This window comes from Dipodomys merriami, unplaced genomic scaffold, assembly GCF_024711535.1.
Source record: "Dipodomys merriami isolate MVZ:Mamm:240054 unplaced genomic scaffold, mDipMer1.0.p SCAF_28, whole genome shotgun sequence".
Taxonomy (NCBI): domain Eukaryota; kingdom Metazoa; phylum Chordata; class Mammalia; order Rodentia; family Heteromyidae; genus Dipodomys; species Dipodomys merriami.
In genome coordinates, this window is record NW_027204270.1 from 13702029 (window position 1) to 13719667 (window position 17639).

The window sequence follows — 17639 nt, forward strand, 5'->3', positions numbered from 1 at the left end:
CCTGTGCCCCTGGGACTCCCACTCACCTTCCCTGCTGGGCACCACGGGCCTTTCCAGATCTCAGTGTCTGGACAGGCAATTTGGGCTGCTAGAAGGAAAACATCCTAAAAGTGTTTATATACATATATATATATATATAATTGTACATATAATAATTATATATAATTATTTACCAGTCTGTGGGCTACTTTACCTTCATGGTGAGGGACAGGGTACAGCCCCCAAGCCTGCTGGACATTTTCTCTCTACCTCCCAGATTCTGTCCCTGAGTTGTGGTCATGGATTCCTGGGCTGTGTATAGCCCTAAGGACCTTGGCATCTGGTGTCTTTGCATCTCTTTCCTCTTCTTCAAAATGGCAGTATCAGCCTAGCCAGGCCTTTGCTAGACAATGCAAAGATCCTAAAGTGTATTTGCTCCAACTCTGGTGGAGTAATCTGTTCTTCCAAAGTCCATGATACTGGAGTGAACATGAGCTATACTCCCTGTGTGTCCCCCACAGTTTTTGTTTTTTGTTTTTTTGTTTTTCCCCAGTCCTGGGGCTTGAACTCAGGGCCTGACACTGTCCCCGAGCTTCTTTTGCTCAAGGCTAGAACTGTACTGCTTGAGCCAAAGCACCACTTGTGGCTTTTTCTGTTTATGTGATACTGAGGAATGGAACCCAGGGCTTCATGCTAGGCAAGCACTCCACCACTAAGCCACCTTCCCAGCCCTCCTCCACAGTTTTTTTGTTTGTTTGTTTTGGTTGGTCATGGGGCTTGAACTCTGGGACTGGGCTCTGTCCCTGAGCTCTTCAGCTCAAGGCGAGTGCTCTACCACTTGAGCCACAGCACCACTTCTGGTTTTCTGGTGGTTAATTGGAGATAAGAGTTTCACAGTCTTTCCTGCCCAGGCTGGCTTTGAATTGCAATCCTCAGATCTCAGCCGCCTGAGTAGCTAGGATGACAGGTGTGAGCCCAGCTCCTCCATAGTTTTGATACAGCTCCACCAGCCCCTTTATGAGCAGCTGAGAGGCTCTGCTCCCTGTCCCAGCCCCCAGCAGGGCTCTGGTGCACTGCGGGCGGTCCGTAGATGTCCGTGGAGCTGAATCTTCACCCACGTCCCACTTGGAGAGTAGAGAGTCTCATGGGGCTACTGAAGAAAGAGAGGGGGGACCCTGGGAAACAGTCTCACCGCTGCTCTCCCAGGTGAGCAGGCCTGCTTTTGATTCATGTTGCTGCTCCATCTGCTGAGCTGATTATATTTTTGACCTAGAAAGGCCAACAGTGGGCAAAGACCAGGTCCCTGTTTGTCTCTGCCAGGGTCACAGGCTCCCCATTTCCCCCTTACTTCCTCTACCTGGAAGTTCTGTCTCCCTCTCCCTCCGTCTCGGCCTCCTGTCCCTGGCTCAATCTCAGATGGTTGAACCCAAGGGCCCATACAGGAGTACTGGGGCCGGGAGGGCCGGAGCCTTGGGGGGCATTGCCAGCCCTCCAGCCTTGTGGCTGGTACTCCCATGACTTTAGGGAAGCTATGTAGGGCTGAAGAAGTCACTGGGGCAGGTGGGTGCTTGCTCCTGATACCCTAAGACTAACGCACAGGGAGGAGCTCGTTCATAGGAAAGAAAACACTTCCATGAATCAGTGATTTGATAAACATGAAAGGACTGACAACAATGTTTCTGAATCAGGGCAAAAACGAGTGTGTCTGAAGCTGAGCCTGGCTCCAGGCTGCACTCTGTGAAATCTCCCCTAGCCTGTGGGGGGACCTGGGGGTGAGGTGGTCAAGATCTTCTCCCCTTTTTGTGCCATTTCTGGGGCTTGAACTCAGTGCCTAGGTGCTATCCTTTAGTTTTTTTTTTTTTTTCACTCAAGGCTGGTGCTTTACCACTTCAGCCACAGCCTCGCTTCCAGATTTTGGGGTGAGTCATTGGAAATAAGAATTTCACAAGGGCTGGGAAGGTGGCTCAGTGGTAGAGTGCTTGCCTCGCATGCATGAGGCCCTGGGTTCAATTCCTCAGCACCACATAAGCAGAAAAAGCCAAAATGGCACTGGGCTCAAGTGGTAGAGCGCTAGCCTTGAGCTGAAGAGATGAGGGACAGCGCCCAGGCCCAGAGTTCAAGCCCCACAACCGGCCAAAAAAAAAAAAAAAGAATTTCACAAAGCCTAGCACCAGTGGCTCATACCTGTAATCCTAGCTACTCAGGAAGCTGAGATCTGAGGACTTCAGTTCAAAGCCAGCTGGGGCAGGATACTCTGTGAGACTCTTATCTCCAGATAACTGGAAAACGAAGTGGTGCTGTGTGCCCAAGCAGTAGAGCACTTGCCTTGAGCTGAAGAGCTGAGGGACAGCGCCCAAGCCCAGAGTTCAATCAAGCGCCACGACCAACCAAAAAAAAAAAAAAAAAAAAAAAAAAATTCACAGAGTTTCCTATCTGGGCTGGTTTCAAATCTCCATGCTCAGATCTGAGTGAGCTTCCTGAGTAGCTGGGATTACAGGTGTGAGCCCCTGGCACCTGGTCAGGGCCCTTCCCCCTCTCTTCTTACCTCTTCCAGCCTGTGAGATTGGGTGGCTGTGGGTCATTGTTCCACTCTTGGGCCTATGCAGAGGCTGCCCACCCGGGACTCAAATCCTTCTGATGAGTTCTCAGAGTGCACTTGATCCAAATGGAGCCAGGTTGTACACACCTGGCCGGGGGAGGTGGTGGGGGTGGGAAGGGGGGGGTCACCCCTTTCTCTGGCTCATTTTGAAGGTCTTTGCCTGTGTGGAGAGGTGGGTGCATTCCTGGCTCCATGAGGCTGTTGAAGGCAATGCAGTGAGTATGAGCAGGATGGCAGTGGTCATCCGGCTTCATATGCATCTGTTCATGTAATGGAGGCTGGGAGGCCAGTGGAGGCGGCAGGCCCCACTGGGATTCCATGGATCCCACTTGAGCTGGTCACCAGCTCTAATCCATAATCCATATGACTTCTCTGCTTCCCCTCCCCCGCCCCACCTCCATTTTGGTGTTATTTGATCCTTACCATCTGAGGTGATCTCAGCCAAGACATACCAATCCCAAACTGGATCCTTGACCTCTGGGATGTTCTTTGAGAGGCGTAAACTCACCCCTGCTGCTAGTCACATGACGCTCATCCTGTGAGTTGTTATCCCTCCAGAGAAAAGTCTTCCCCACGCTTCTCCAAGCTGCAGGAGCAGGGCTGAGTTGTCCGCAGTGGGATTTAACTCCTGGATTAAGTTAGATTAACTACTGGATATGTGCCTCCTTGTCTCTTGAAGTATAATAAGCCTTTCACATACCCACTTGGGTATTTCATGAGGTTAACCAGCTGCGGCTCCCAGCTGTAGCTTTGGCCAATGGCCAATGGTAGGTGACCACTAGCAAAACTTACGTCCAGCAGTTCCTTCACATGCTGCCTGCTGCAGCCTAAGGAGCCCTCTTTGGATATGCATGAAGAGCCACAGGCGGCACTTCCTTCCTGCAGGCTTCGTGGTGACAGGCCTCTCTGCCTGTTTGCTTCAGACTGGGGCCAGCTCACAGTGTGGCAGTTAAAATACGGTGGGGGCCCAGTGGGGTTGTTGGATTTAGCAAATTAAAAAAAAAAAAGTACATGAGGTTCATTTGAATTAGAATTCCAGGTAGATATAAACTAGTTTAGCCTAAGTATGTCCCAAATATATCACAGGATATACTTATACGAGACCAAGTATTTGTGGTTCATCTGCTATTCTAATGTAACTGGGAAAGGTCCCGAGCATTATCCTAGGCATCCACGTGCCCAGAAATTCCTGGGAGCCAATGGCAGGCTTGAGAGTGTGGGGACAGATCAAGGGCTTAGAGATCTAGGTCTTCTCTGCCCATGGCTATACCTCAAAGAGGCACATGTACCGTTCCTATGACAATCATCCCTAAACTTAGGGACTGTGGAAGCTCAGCGATATTCCAGAGGCCCACACATTGGATTTACAAGCAAGGAAACTGAGGCCCCAACAGAATTCCTGATTCATAACCCAGTGAGATATTTTTTTTTCTTTCATCCTATATGATCTCATCTGTTAGTTTGGTTCTGTGGTTAGGAGTAGGCCCTGGGGCCAGGTGTGGTGGTACACGCCTGTAATTCCAGCTAGGTAGGAGGATGAGGGCTCTGAGACCAGCCTGGGCAAAAAGCTGGAGACCTTATCTGAGAAACAAACAAAAAGTAAAAAAAGTTGGGATAAGGTTCAAGTGGCAGAGTACTTGCTTTTCAAGCTCCAGGCCCTGAGTTCAATCCCTAATCACACTTGAATGGATGGATGGATGGATGAATCAATCAATCAATCAATGAATAATAGTAGACTTTGTAGTCAGACTGCCTGACATTTACTAGTGGAATGACCTTGGATCTTCTCATCTCTAAAACAAACTGTGCTAGGCATAGAGCCTAGGAAAGAGTGGGCACACAGAAACCACCGCTTGCAGGCTCACACCTGTAATCCTAGCTGCTCAGGAGACTGAGATCTGGAAGATTATGGTTTGAGACTAGTCTGGGCAGAAAAGTCCATGAGACTTGTATCTTCATTTAACTAGCAAAAAGCAGGGCTTGGAGGTATGGCCCAAGTGGTAGAGCACCAGCAATAAGCAAAAAAACTGAGCGAGCACAGGGCTCTGAGTTCAAACCTCAGTATTAACAAAAAAAAAAAAAAAAAGGGAAGGAAAAGGAAGAGAGGGAAGGAGGGAGGAAGGAAGGTCCTTTTCTCCCATGGATCTTCACATCAGCACCCATAACACCAGGGTTCTGGCTCTAGTGGGCCTTCCTGCTGGCCATCCCAGGTCCCTGGAAGTCAGCTTCTGCCCACCAGGGACTGTGGTCACCCACAGCACAGGACCCAGCTCTCCTGATCCCACCCACCAGAATGGTGATCTGCCCCAGCCAGAATGGAAAGTTCTGGAAGGCGCTGGTGATGGCCCAAGCTTGCTTTCTGCCCCTAAAGAAGCCAGTAGGAGTGGTAGAGACAAGATACGCTTAGGTGACAGATTGGAGTCAACCAGGGCTAGAGCCAGGCTTCCTGAATGCAAATCCAAGGTTCACCACTTCTAGTTGGTGGGGGGTGAGGGTAGGCTCTAGTTCTGGGCCTCAGTTTCCTTTAAGTGGTAACACCCCCACGGCCCAGGGCTTGGTGTGTGAAGGGGTTGGGACCCCATGCATCAGGTTCTGCCCGCTTACAGCAGTAGGATAGGAAACAGACTGGTCTGCCCTAAACTGAGGGTGGCGGTTCCTTCCTCACTGGGTGATGGCCCAAACAAGACAAGTTTTGACAGGCTTGGCCTGGCACCAAGGTGGGCCCGTGAGCTCTGGAGGCCCTGAAGAACCCTCATTATTTCATGCCACTTGTTGACCAACTTCCGTCGCCAGTGTCCCCCTGGGAACTACCGAGGGAAGATGATGGGGTGGGTGTCCAGTGTACTGCGGCAGCACATGCTGCTCTGCGATCAGCTCCTGCCGGCCCCGCCTAGCGCAGCGTCCTGGCTCTCCGAGCACGCAGGCCCGTGGGCCGGCCCCATTTGGATGAAGGTTGTTATTTCATTTTGCTTTATAAACAGAAACACTCCCTTGCAGTCTCTGCGGCCAAGAAGGAAGCTGAGTCAGGTGGGGTGTGGTTAATACACTGATCCGTCACCCTTCCCTTCCCCAGGGCTCGGCTGGCCCCAAGCCGGCCACGCTGGTGTGCACGGCAGCCACACTTTTTAATGCTCATTTTCCTAATGACACAAATAAACAACAGTGTTCTGGTATGTGGGACAGCGTAGTGGAAAGAGCCAGGGCTTTCCTTGGCAGCCCTGGGCCTGGGGAGGAATTCCGGCTCCATCATCTGGTGGGAAGCCGCGCTGTCCGCTCTGGTGGCATGACAGGTGCCTGTCTGAGCCGTGGGATTTCAGACTTAGTGTGAAGCACGCTGGAACTGCATACATGCCTGACGCCGCCTTCTCTTCCCGTCCAGGATGACAGCCCGGGTCCTGGGTTCTACAATGTCATCCACCAGTCTCCTGTCTCCAACAGCGTCTCGCTGTCCAAGAAAGGCACATGCGCTTTTCCTTCCATGGTGAGAGCCCTCCTCTGGAGTAAGGTGGTAGTTTCCTCCATAGTCATAGGTTGGCCATCTGGGCCATTCTCTCCCGGGGTCTGTGTGGTCCTGATGAAGAACCAGTCCCCACCTCAGATCTCACGTAGGTAAACAGGGCCCTGTGGTGCTAAGCTGTATTATCGTCCCCCTCCCCCACCCCCTATGATACCCAGGTCAGAAGAGCAGCTCAGGGATATTCAGACCCTGCCACCAAACCCCGGTGTGACCACCCAGCTTATCAGGCCAGCAAGATGGTCTTCTCCCATGTGTGGCACCAAAATGATTTGTTTTTCTAGTTCTGAGACTTGAACTCTGGATCTGGGCATGTCCTTGAGGGTTTTTTTTTTTTGTTTGTTTGTTTAGTTTTGGTTTTTTGCTTAAGGCTAGCACACTACCACTTGAGCTACAGCTCCAGGGTTTTTTTTTTTTTTTTTTTTTTTTTTTGGTTGGTTAATTGGAGATAAGGGTCTCATGGATTTTTCTGCCTGGGCTGGCTTCAAACCATGATCCTCAGATCTCAGCCTCCTGGGTAGCTAGGATTATAGGTACGAGCCATGACACCAAGCTCCACAATGATTTTTATACTTGTGTAAAGTAATTGGGTTACACAAGTGATTGAGAAGAAGATGGAAGTGAAAAGAAAAGTAAGCTTTGCACCTGAATTATTCCCTGTGGGGGCTTTGTTCCCTGATGGTGCTAGTAATTAGATAGCTACAGGAGGAGATGACCCTGGCCCTGGCTTTGTGTGTGTGTGTGCGCTCATGTGTGCACATTCATGTGCAAGATTAGAACCCAGGGCTTCCAGCATGCTGGGCAAAAACTGTCCCAGTGAGCCACAGCCTCAGCCTGGTAGTCCTTTTCTTGACAGGGAAAAGAGCCAAACTAAGGAAGAAAAGAGAGAAAGAAGGCAAAGCCAGACTCAGTCACAAAGCATATGTGCCTCCTTGTCTCTTTAAGTAGAATAAGCCTTTCAAATAGATTTATTACGATGCCTGACATAGAAATTCACACACGTGCACGCGCATGTGTATATACACACATACACGCGCACATGCGCATGCACATATTTTTGTTCCAGTACCAGGGCTTTAACTCAGGACCTTGAGCTTCCACTTGGCATTTCCATTCAAGGCTGGTACTCTTCCACTTGAGCCACACCTCCTCTCCTGGCTTTTGCTGGTTACTTGGAGGTAAGAACCTCCTGGGTTTGTCAATCTAATCTGTCTTCAAACTGTGATCTTCCTATCTCAGCCTCCTGAGTAGCTAGGATTACAGGCGTGAACCACTAGCGCCTGGCTGAAATTGATATTGTAAAGCTACACAAATGAACTAGTTAACATACACTGAGTGTAGCTGCTCTGTATTGGACGCTGACTTGGGCAGAGTCGTATTCCAGGTCAAACAGGGCTTGCAGTTCACCCAAGGTTGCATGTGCCCCAAGCAAGTTCACAGGACAGACGGGCCTCCAGCCAACTTTCTGCCCCCGCCCCTCACCCCTCGCTAGAGAAAAACACCCAGAAGCAATCTGGGAAAAGAAGTGTCATTTCCCAGTGCGGGCCTAGGAGGAGAGACTCACACTGTGGCCCTGAGTCAGCGGTGGCGGCTCACTGTGCCCTGACGCACGTCCCCCTCCGTTCTGGTTGCCTCATAAAGCGGAGACTCCCTGGAGGCACTCCGCAAATCGCAGTGAGTCAAACACTCTGTGAAACTGCAAAACATGATAAACATGACAGCCTTGCCCAGTGGCGGACAGCTCCTCTGCCCGGTGACAGGGAGCCGTTGGAGGGAGCCGCACGGTCCCTGTCCTGCCAGGCTTTACCTGCAGCCACTTTGCAAGTTCCAAGGCTGGGCCATTTGGGGAAAAGGGACTCAAGAGGAGACTGGAGTACAATTGAGGCTAATCAGGCCCTTTAGGCCTTTAGAAAAAGAAAAATTCAGCCAGGCGCCAGTGGCTTCTACCCGTAAGCCTAGCTGCTCAGGAGAGTGAGATCTGAGGATCACAGTTCAAAACCAGCCTGGGCAGGAAAGTCCATGAGACTCTCATCTCCAATAAACTACCCAGAAGAAGCTGGAAGTGATGCTGTGGCTCAAGTGGTAGAGCACTAGCCTTGAGCACAAAGAAGCTCAGGGACAATGCCCAGGTCCTGAGTTCAAGCCTCAGGATATGGCGGGGGGGGGGGGGAGAGGGGTGCGGAAATTGAGGACCAGATGGGTGCTAGTGCCTCAGGCCTGTAATCCTAGCTACTCAGGGAGGATTGTGGGTTCCAGGTCAGCCCTGGCAAAAAGTTCTCTAGACTCTCTTCTCACTGGATAACCAGGTACGGTAGTATATATCTGTCATCCCAGCCGAGGGACGTTATGATCAGGAGGGCTGTGATTCCAAGCCAGCTGGCACAAAAAAAGTTTGAGAGTCTAACTGAAAAGAAGGCAGGCATGGTGGTACAGGCCTGTCATTCCAACTCAGGACCCCTAGGGGGAGGGCAGTCCAGGTGAGTGCCTGGCGAAAGGTGAGACCCTATCTCAGAATAACCCGTACCAAAGAAGGGCTAGCAGCGTGGATTAATGGTAGGGTGCCTGCCTAGCAAGCATGAAACCCTGAGTTCAAATTCCAGTACTGCTAAAAAAATATTAGAACCATCTGGCTGGGAAGGTGGCTCAGTGGTAGAGCGCTTGCCTTGAGCTGAAGAGCTGAGGGACAGCACCCCGGCCCAGAGTTCAGGCCCCACAACTGGACCCCCCCAAAAAAATATATATATATATTAGAACCAACGTCAGAAGAAGGGAGCCCCTTAGCTGCCCTCCATCCTATAGCTCTGGAACTTCACTGAACTTCTTACATCACTGGGCAGAGGCCTGAAGTGGTTGGTCAGATCTGGTAGGAGATGCCCACATCTGGCCTATTTCCTTTCTGACCCGGAAGAAAATGCCATTCTCCATGCCTTTCCTAGTGACTTTCACGTTTAGCACCTTCTCCATGTCCACATCCCATTGTCTCAGAGAATTAAAGCACCAGAGAGAAATCCCGATGGTCAGAGGGCTATGGTTACAGGGTGAGGCTGACCAAGAAACGCCGAGGCCCTATAAATCTCCGAAACTTCCTCATGGCTGTCAGTAGAGCTACACCCAGCCTTTTGAGAGGACCTGTCATCTCTCTAAGCCCAAATGATAGAAAGCACCTCGTGAATATAACTTCCAGATCCTTCCTCTGGGATTTTTCACAGGACTCCCTGGGAGGAGGCCGAGGGAGTCAGGTGGGTGGGGACTTGGGAGGCCCTCCTCCATGTCCGTGGTGGCAGGCGTGGGCCTGGAGACGTTCACACGAGCCAGAAAGAGGTTCATAAATGCCCGTGTGTGGCCAGGCTGGAGACCACAAGTTTGGCAGGCAAACCAGGGTGGGGTGTGTGGGTGAGTGAGTGTGGCTTTGGCTGTCTTCTGAAACAAATCCTATTACAGCATCTGATGTAACTGCTATGACTGGGGAATTTTGTTAAACATTTTTCCCCCCTAAATAAATAATTCTTTTAAGGCAAAAAAAAAAGAAAAAAAGTCACAGTTGGCAATTGGGACTCACACCTGTAATCCTAGCTACTCAGGAGGCTGAGATCTGGAGGATCTAGATTTGAAGCCCACTAGGACAGAAAGGTCATGAGATTCTAATCTCCAATTAACCTACCAAACAAGCCAAAAGTGGAGGTATGCCTCAAGTGGTAGAGCACTAGCCTTGAGTGTAAAAGTGAACTTGAGCCCTAGTGCTGGTGCGCACGCGCACGCATGCACACACACACGTACACACACACACGTACACCCACAACTTTCATGATGGAAAAAGGTTTCTGTGGTCCAGGGCCGTGCCTCTGCCTTGTTACCACTGCAGGGTGGAGGCAAGCTGCCCGGCTGAGAGAGTTGCCAATACCACTTTACCTGCAAAAGCTCAGTTTCCTCATCTGAAAAGCAGCGTTCACTATAACACCCACCACACGGGGTGACCATGAAAATCAAACGCAGCAAAGGCACTTGGAAAACAGTTGGTCAAAAGAGCAAAGGCAAGGCACCTACCAGAATGGGAACAAATCCTGGCCATGAGAAGGAGGCCAGGTTGGGACTGGAACCCAGGTTGGGCCCAGGCTGAGGACACTCCTCTGCGGTGAGCCCTCACCTACCATATACCCTCCCCCACCCCCGTGGGTGTCCACAGAGCGGGCCCAGAACCATCGCCACAGAGCACAGAGTGGAGTGGGGTGAGGGACCAGCACCCTCTCTCAACTCCCCCCCCTCCCCCGTGTTCATCTCGTTCCTGATCCCACAGGGCGATGTTCCCAAGCTTGAAGTCCCAGGCTGTGATGGGACATTTTCTTGTGCTTTCTCCGACTCCAGTGCCAGCCACACTCTCTGTGGGCGAGGTGATGTTATCAACGCCAGTTTCAATGGCTTTTGTCCCCATTCACCTGGCAAACATTGATTCTGTTTGTCTTTTGCCTGAACATAGTTTAGCATGGTGTTGGTTGTGTTGAAATGGCATACTCGTATGGTTTCATGGAAATGGTCATGGGGGGGGGTGCGGTGGTCAGAGTGCACTGGGCAGCCCCAGGCCTTTACGATGTTCTGAGGGTTGCTCTGAGAGGCAAGGCAGGAGGGTTCCCTCCGAAGAGGGCTTGGGTTGAGAGATCAAGGTTGGGGTGAAAGTCTAAATTATTCACTTAATTGGGCACCAGTGGCTTACACCTGTAATCCTAGCTACTCAGGGCTGAGAGCTAAGGACCATGGTTCAAAGCCAGCCCAGGCAGAAAAGTCCCATGAGACTCTTTATCTCCCATTAACCACTCAAAAACCAGAAGTGGAGCTGTGGCTTAAAGTGGTAGAGCACTAGCCTTGCGCAAAACAGCTCAAGGACAGCACCCAGGCCTTGCGGTCAAGCCCCACAACTGCCCAAAACAAAACAAAACAAGAGCTCAGGGACAGAGTCCAGGCCATGAGTTCAAGCCCCACATCTATCACCACCACCAATAACAAAATTCCCTTGAATAAATTACCCAGCAGCCGCAAGGTCAAGTGTAATTGGGTGGAAATGCATTAATTGCAAAATTATTTCAGAAGCAGAATAACATGAAGTATTTTACACAAGTCAAAGTAGGCCTGAACTTGCAAAGGTCCATCTATCTTCATGATGCGCTCAGCCTCACCTTTCAGAGAGTTTCCGAGGTCCTGGTATGGGGCCCGCCTCTCAGCTGCCTCTGCACCCCTAACGCAGCCTCCTTTGCTTTCCCCCTCCAGTGTGCCAGGCTGAAGACCATTATTTCTAAGTATCCTGCAGCAAATGCGTACACCCTCCCGTCAGAGTTTGTATCGAAGAAAGACTTCAGCACTTCTTGCTCTAGCATGTTCCAACTGCCAAGCTTCATGAAAGTGCTCAAATTTGAAACTCCTGCACCAAACTACTATAATGTAAGAACAGCCTATGCCTGCTGCATGCATGAATGCATGAGGATAGTTGACTGGAAGCAGGGAAGGGGTTGGGGGCAGGAACAGCTTCTGAATGTAGCTGGGCAGGCAGCGAGGATCACTGTCTACTTAACGGTGCCTAAGGCCAGGAGAGAATCTTGTAGGGAATTTCAGAACCCAGAGAGAAACAGAGGCCAGCGGAGAGCAGCAGTAAGCCCTGTGCCCTGGGTAGCGCTCAGGGCAAGCTCTCCTGTCCCAGCCCTGCTCAGCTTTCTCATCTGTAACAGTGGGACAGTGCTCCACATCTTCCCTGCAGACATTGCTCCTTATTAATTTTGTGTCTATATGTATGTGTGTGTGGGTATGTGTATACATGTACATGCATGTGTTTGCGCCATTAATAGGGCTTGAACTCAGGGCCTGGGTGCTGTCCCTGAGCCTTTTCACTCATGGCTAGTGCTGTATCACTTGAGCCACAGCCCCACTTCTGGATTTTTGGCAGTTAATTGGAGATAAGAGTCTCATGGATTTCTTGCTCAGGCTGGCTTTGAATCTAGATACTCAAATCTCAGTCTCCTGAGTAGCTGGGATTACAGGCAGAAGCCACTGGTACCTAGCTCTTTTCCTCTATCTCGTAATATTTCTGACTACAAAGACTGCCCACTTTGTCTGATTGACTAAATCAACTATAAAGTGCTTGAAGCACGTAACTGCCGGCCAGGCCAGTGCTGCAGTAGAAGCAGAATTGGAGCTAGCTATGTCATTTAAATTTTTCTAGGAGTCACACTTAAAAGCAAAAATGAGGTCCAGGCATACTGCACACACAGATAATCCAGGCACCATAGGTCTGAGACAGGAGGATTGAGAGGCTAGCCGGGGCTAGCTAGCCGGGGCTAAGTGGTGAGACCCAGGCTCGAAGTTCAAACCAGAACAAAACAGAAAATAGAGAGGAGGGAGTGAAATGGATTTCCAGTGTTTATTTAGTCCACTAGATCTAAAATACCATCACTGATCAGTTATTTTAGGAAGATTCTTGTGGTCTTTGAATCAGTGCATATTTTGTACATATTGCATATCTTAATTGTTTTTTTTTTTTTGTTGATCATGGGGCTTGAACTCTGGGCCTGGGCGCTGTCCCTCAGCTCTTCAACTCAAGGCTAGCGCTCTACCACTTGGGCCACAACGCCACTTCCAGTTTTCTGGTGGTTTATTGGAGATAAGAGTTTCACGGAGTTTCCTGCCTGGGCTGGCTTTGAACCGCGATCCTCAGATCTCAGCCTCCTGAGTAGCTAGGATTACAGGCGTGAGCCACCGACACCCAGCTTGTACATCTTAATTTTGAACAGTAATGTTTCCAGGGGTGAAAGCCATAGGCAGTTGGTGACACTCCTTGGCAGGGTGGATCTACAAGGTCCTCCTGGGGTAATGAGAGCCTGAAGATAATGATGGCCATGGTGGTGGTGATAAGGGTGGTGAGGAATGGTGGTGATGGAGGGTGGTGGTTGTAGTGATGGTGGTGAGGTGATGGTGTTGGTGGTGACGGTGGTGATAGTGATGGTGGTGATAATGGTGGTGATAGTAGGGATGGTGATACTGGTGATGGTAGGGATGGTGATAATGGTGATGTGATGACAATAGTGATGATGGTGAGAGTGATGGTGATGGTGAGAGTGATGATGATGGTAGTGATAATGGTGGAGATGGTAATGATGGTGATGGTGATGATCGTGGTGATGTTGTTGATGGTGGTGATAATGGTGGCAATGGTGATGATAATGGTGGTGATGATGGTCGTGGTGATGATGATAATAGTGATATGCTTCTCAGGAATCAGGCGCTGGTTTATTCATCACCCTTAATACACTCAAGCATCCATGGTGTGGACTCTCTGATTCCCGCTCTCATGGGAGAGGAGGCGCGGCCTCACGCGGCCAGCTGGGTGGTGTCATTTCCCTCGGTGGTCAGGTGGGAAGCTGGGGGAGGGGTCACGCTGACCTGGTCCCCTGGACCACTGTCGAATCTGCTTAGACAAAAGCCAGTAAAGGAGCAAACCAACGGCGATCAGCTCTAAAGGAGACAAACCTTCGAAGCCTGAGACAGCTCATGTAGGGGCACTAGGGGTTGGCAGTACCATGCCCTTGGTGGGCAGAGAAGCCTCAGAGGCTGAGACCCAATGACTGAGGGAAAAGTGGAGGGACTGGCATGTGCAAAGGTCATGGGACAACAAGGAACTTAGCTCAGAAGAAAATAGGGCTGGAGTATAAGGTGGTAGGAGGAGGGTAGGCCAGGCAGGCCTGTTCCTGAAGACCCTAGGGAAGGAGATGGAGCTGTGTCCTTGGTGGAAGTGTGAGTAAGGTACCTTACTTTCAAAAACCAGCTCCTGGGCTTAGTTGTGGTGGCTCCTGCCTGTAATCCTAGCTACTCAGGAAGCTAAGATTTGAGAATCGAGGTCCGAAGCCAGCCCAGGCAGACAGCTCTGTGAGATTCTTATCTCCAAGTAACTACCAAAAAGCCAGAAGTGGAGGTGTGGCTCAAGTGGTAGAGCACCAGACTTGAGCGGAAAAAGCCAAGTGGAAGGTCAGGGCCCTGTGTTCACGCCCCACTGCTGGCATACCGATTATGAGGGGAATGGCGGAAGCCTGGGTTTTGATCAGGCTCAGGGAGCTCAGCAAAGAGGCTGTCCAGGGGACAGTGTGGCCCGAGAAAGCAGTAATGGAGATGTAGGGCCGCTGCACCTCTGCCATTTGAGGGTCCCCGGGAGATAACAGGCAGGAAAGGTGCCGTGGCTGGTGACCCACCCACCCTCCCCCAGTCCCGTGTGCTCTGTAGGGCATCCCTGGTGTCCATGGTCCCCACAGCCTGGGTGCTGCCAGCCAGGGAGAGATGCCTTACCCTGTAGAAATGGCCACTGTCCAAGTCAGAGTTTTGTGCTGCTGAGCTTGGTACCAATGGCTTATACCCTTGTAATCCTACCAACTCTGAAGGCTGAGATCTGGAGGATCAGGTTTTGAGGTCAGCCTGGGCAAAAAAAAAAGTCTGTGAGATGAGACTCCCATCTCTGATTAAAAACAAAATGAAACAAAACCCAGGCTGGAGGCATGGCCCAAGTAGTAGGACATCAGCCAAACAACAAAGTGAAGCAAGCTGGAGGCCCTGAATTCAAACCCAGTACTGCTAGAAAGAAGGAAAGAGCGGTGGCTCACGCCTGTAATCTCAGCTACTCAGGAGGCTGAGATCTGAGGATCAAGGTTCAAAGCCAGCCCAGGCAGGAACGTCGGTGAGCCTTTTATCTCCAATAAACCACCAGAAAACCAGAAGTGGCGCTGTGGCTTAGGTGGTAGAACTGAGGGACTGAGGGACAGCGCCCAGACCCAGAGTTCAAGCCTCACAACAGAGAGAGGGGGGAGGGAGGGAGGGAGGGAGAGGGAGAGAGAGAGTTGTACACTTCTGCCAATAAATCAATTTTAGTGTTTGGGGTTTTAAAAAATCCATTATTATTTTAGTATGATCCTAAAAGTAACGCAGTTCATCAGAAAACATGTCCCAGGGGTAGATAACAGAAATCCTTCATAGACTTGCTTCGAGAGCCAGGTGTGATTTCTTTCAGGGACTAAATGCCCCTCCCTCCCGTCAGTTTGCCCTCCCCCCCCCTCCCAGTTCCCATCCAGATGTAGCTGCCTAACTATGCCTTCCCCCAAGGGCAGTGTGCAACCGACCCCGCCCCCCTTTCCCAGAGATGGAGAATAAAGCTGAGATCCTGTTTTGTCTGCAAGCAGTCCCCCTCCCCACCCCTATCACAGCGGGAGAGCCAGGGCAGCGCCCGCCAGCCAGGGGTAGAGGCCTAATCCTGTTAGCCACACCGCTGGCTGCTCTGAGCTCTGGATGCCTAGCCGCCTCCCCCCCCCTGCCAGGGCCCCCCTCCTACTCAGAGCCCTGGGAGTGTCCCCGGCATTGGGTGATTATTGCCTGCGACCTAGCTGTGCTCCCGTCCAGTAATTAGCCTGTCCACCTGGCCTCTTTATTTGCCCTCTCTGCATGCAGCCTCGTCTGTCTCCCTGCACCCTGGGAAAAACCAAATTCCTCCACCTTTGTCAATACAGAATCAAAATGCCATCTGCATTTCTCAAGAAACTTTTTTTTTTTTTAACCAAAGAGTATCACGGAAAAAAATAAAGCAAACCCTCCTGGTTCTATCAAATAGTTTCCCTCATTCAGTAAATACTCGCAGGGAGCGGAGCACACATTTTATTACCTCTGTTATCTAATGAGGACCGGAGGCGGCCTGCAAGCTGGCATTTGAAATATTTATAGTGATTCATGTGGAACAGAGGAACAATCCCAGCGGTTTATTTTTTTTTTCCCCTCTACTATTTTTAGAGTTCTGAGTGCAACGACGGATGATCTCGCAAATGTATATTGTGTGGACTGGCCAGAAATCTTATTTCCTAGAGACAAGGAAGCGCTTGCAACTCTGATGCCAATCTTAAACGCGGTGGCTCTCTCCTGTGTGTGCCTGATGCCACGTTGATAGGACTGTTTAAACAGTTGAGGAATGCAGCTGGGGAGTCAGGGTAGGGTCAGGGGGGTCAGAAATAATGGAAAAATAAAACGGTTAAGCACAACAGCTCAAGCCTGTAATCCTACCCACTTGGGAGGTAGAGATGGGGGGGATCATGGTTTGAGGCCAGCCTGGGCATAAAAGTTCATAGGACTCCATCACAACCAATGGCTCGGTGCCTACCATCCCAGCTATGCAGTGCTACACTCCAGTCTTTCCCTGCAACACAGGAAAGCACAAACAGGAGGATCACAGCTCAGGCTGACCCTGGGCTTAAAGCAAGACCTTCCCTTGATCACAGCCAAAAGCCAAAAGGGGTTGGAGGTGTGGCTTAATGCCAGCTTAGCAAGCATGAGGTCCTAAATTCAATCCTCCGTACCGCCCAAAAGCAAAGAAAAGGTAACGAAGATAATTTGTGCGCCGTGCATTACCCATGTGCAAAGCCCCACCCACCTTCCTGTGGGCAACTTCTATGGAGCACCCTGCCTGCCTGTGCCCTGCAGCCCGAGGGCCACGGGCTCCCTCTTACAGATGAGAAAATGCAGGTTCAAAAAGGCTAAAAGCCTGGGTTTCGGCCACACAGCCTGGCCTCAGCTGAGGGGACCCTGGAGGCCAGGGAATCTGGCTTAGTGTCTGGGTGCTGTCCTCCAGCCATAGGGATCACTGGGCCTTCCCTGGGGGGGAGGATCCCAGACCACTTGGGCAGGGGCAGTGGCGTAAGGTGCTGCCCAAATGACCTTTGTAGCTCATGTCAGAAAGACAGGTGAGGGCTGGGAAGGTGGCTCAGTGGTAGAGCGCTTGCCTTGCATGCATGGGGCCCTGGGTTCGATTCCTCAGCACCACATAAGCAGAAAAAGCCCGAAGTGGTGCTGTGGCTCAAGTGATAGAGCGCTAGCTTTGAGCTGAAGAGCTGAGCACCACTTCCAACTTTCTGGTGGTTAATTGGAAATAAGAGTCTCATGGACTTTTCTGCCCAGGCTGGCTTTGAACCGTGATCCTTAGCTCTCAGCCTTCTGAGTAGCTAGGATGACAGGTGGGAGCCACCAGCGCCTGGCTTGCTTTCTTTTTTTTTTTTCTGGCCCTAATTTACCACTCACTCAAACACAATGTGACCTAGACACGCAGGGCGGCCCTGGGTCCACCTGTGTGTTTTTCTCTCCCCTTCTGTCTCCCCCAGGCCTCCATCGCCTGCTGCAGGCAGAAAAACAATGTGTCTGCCCGGGCGGGGTTTATGTCAAAAACACCAAGAGAATTTTTCCACATTGCAAGACGGGCACCTGCCCCAGGTAAGCTGCCTGCCGCTGAGCGTCTGTTCTCTCTGGCCTCCCAGAGCGGGGCTTTGGGAGGAAGGAGAGGGACAAAGAGGAAGGGGAGGAGGGGGAGGAGGGAGAAGCAGGGGAGGAGGGGGAGCAGCAGCCGAGGGTTCCCCCCCAGGGAACCTCACCCCACCTCCCAGGTCCAAAGGGTACAAATTCTATGCCCCATCCCAGGCTGCTGAAGGGCTTGTGTGTGCGTGCGCATGTGTGTGCACGTGTGTGGGTGCATGCCTCTGTGTGTTGTAG

General features: G+C 51.1%; 1 protein-coding gene across 4 annotated transcripts in view; it reads left to right on the plus strand.

The window, feature by feature from the left end:
* The window catches only part of Stpg1 (sperm tail PG-rich repeat containing 1), a 42444-nt gene that overhangs the window by 9200 nt on the left and 15605 nt on the right, over positions 1-17639 (plus strand). For all 4 annotated transcript variants that reach the window (XR_011375581.1, XM_070037625.1, XM_070037626.1 and 1 more), the window contains 3 exons: positions 5958-6059; positions 11352-11522; positions 17255-17363. Coding sequence is in view for 3 of the 4 variants with exons in the window: in XM_070037625.1 (XP_069893726.1) it covers positions 5958-6059; positions 11352-11522; positions 17255-17363 (382 nt within the window). In the remaining variant the exon portion in view is untranslated. The remainder of the gene's footprint in view (positions 1-5957; positions 6060-11351; positions 11523-17254; positions 17364-17639) is intronic.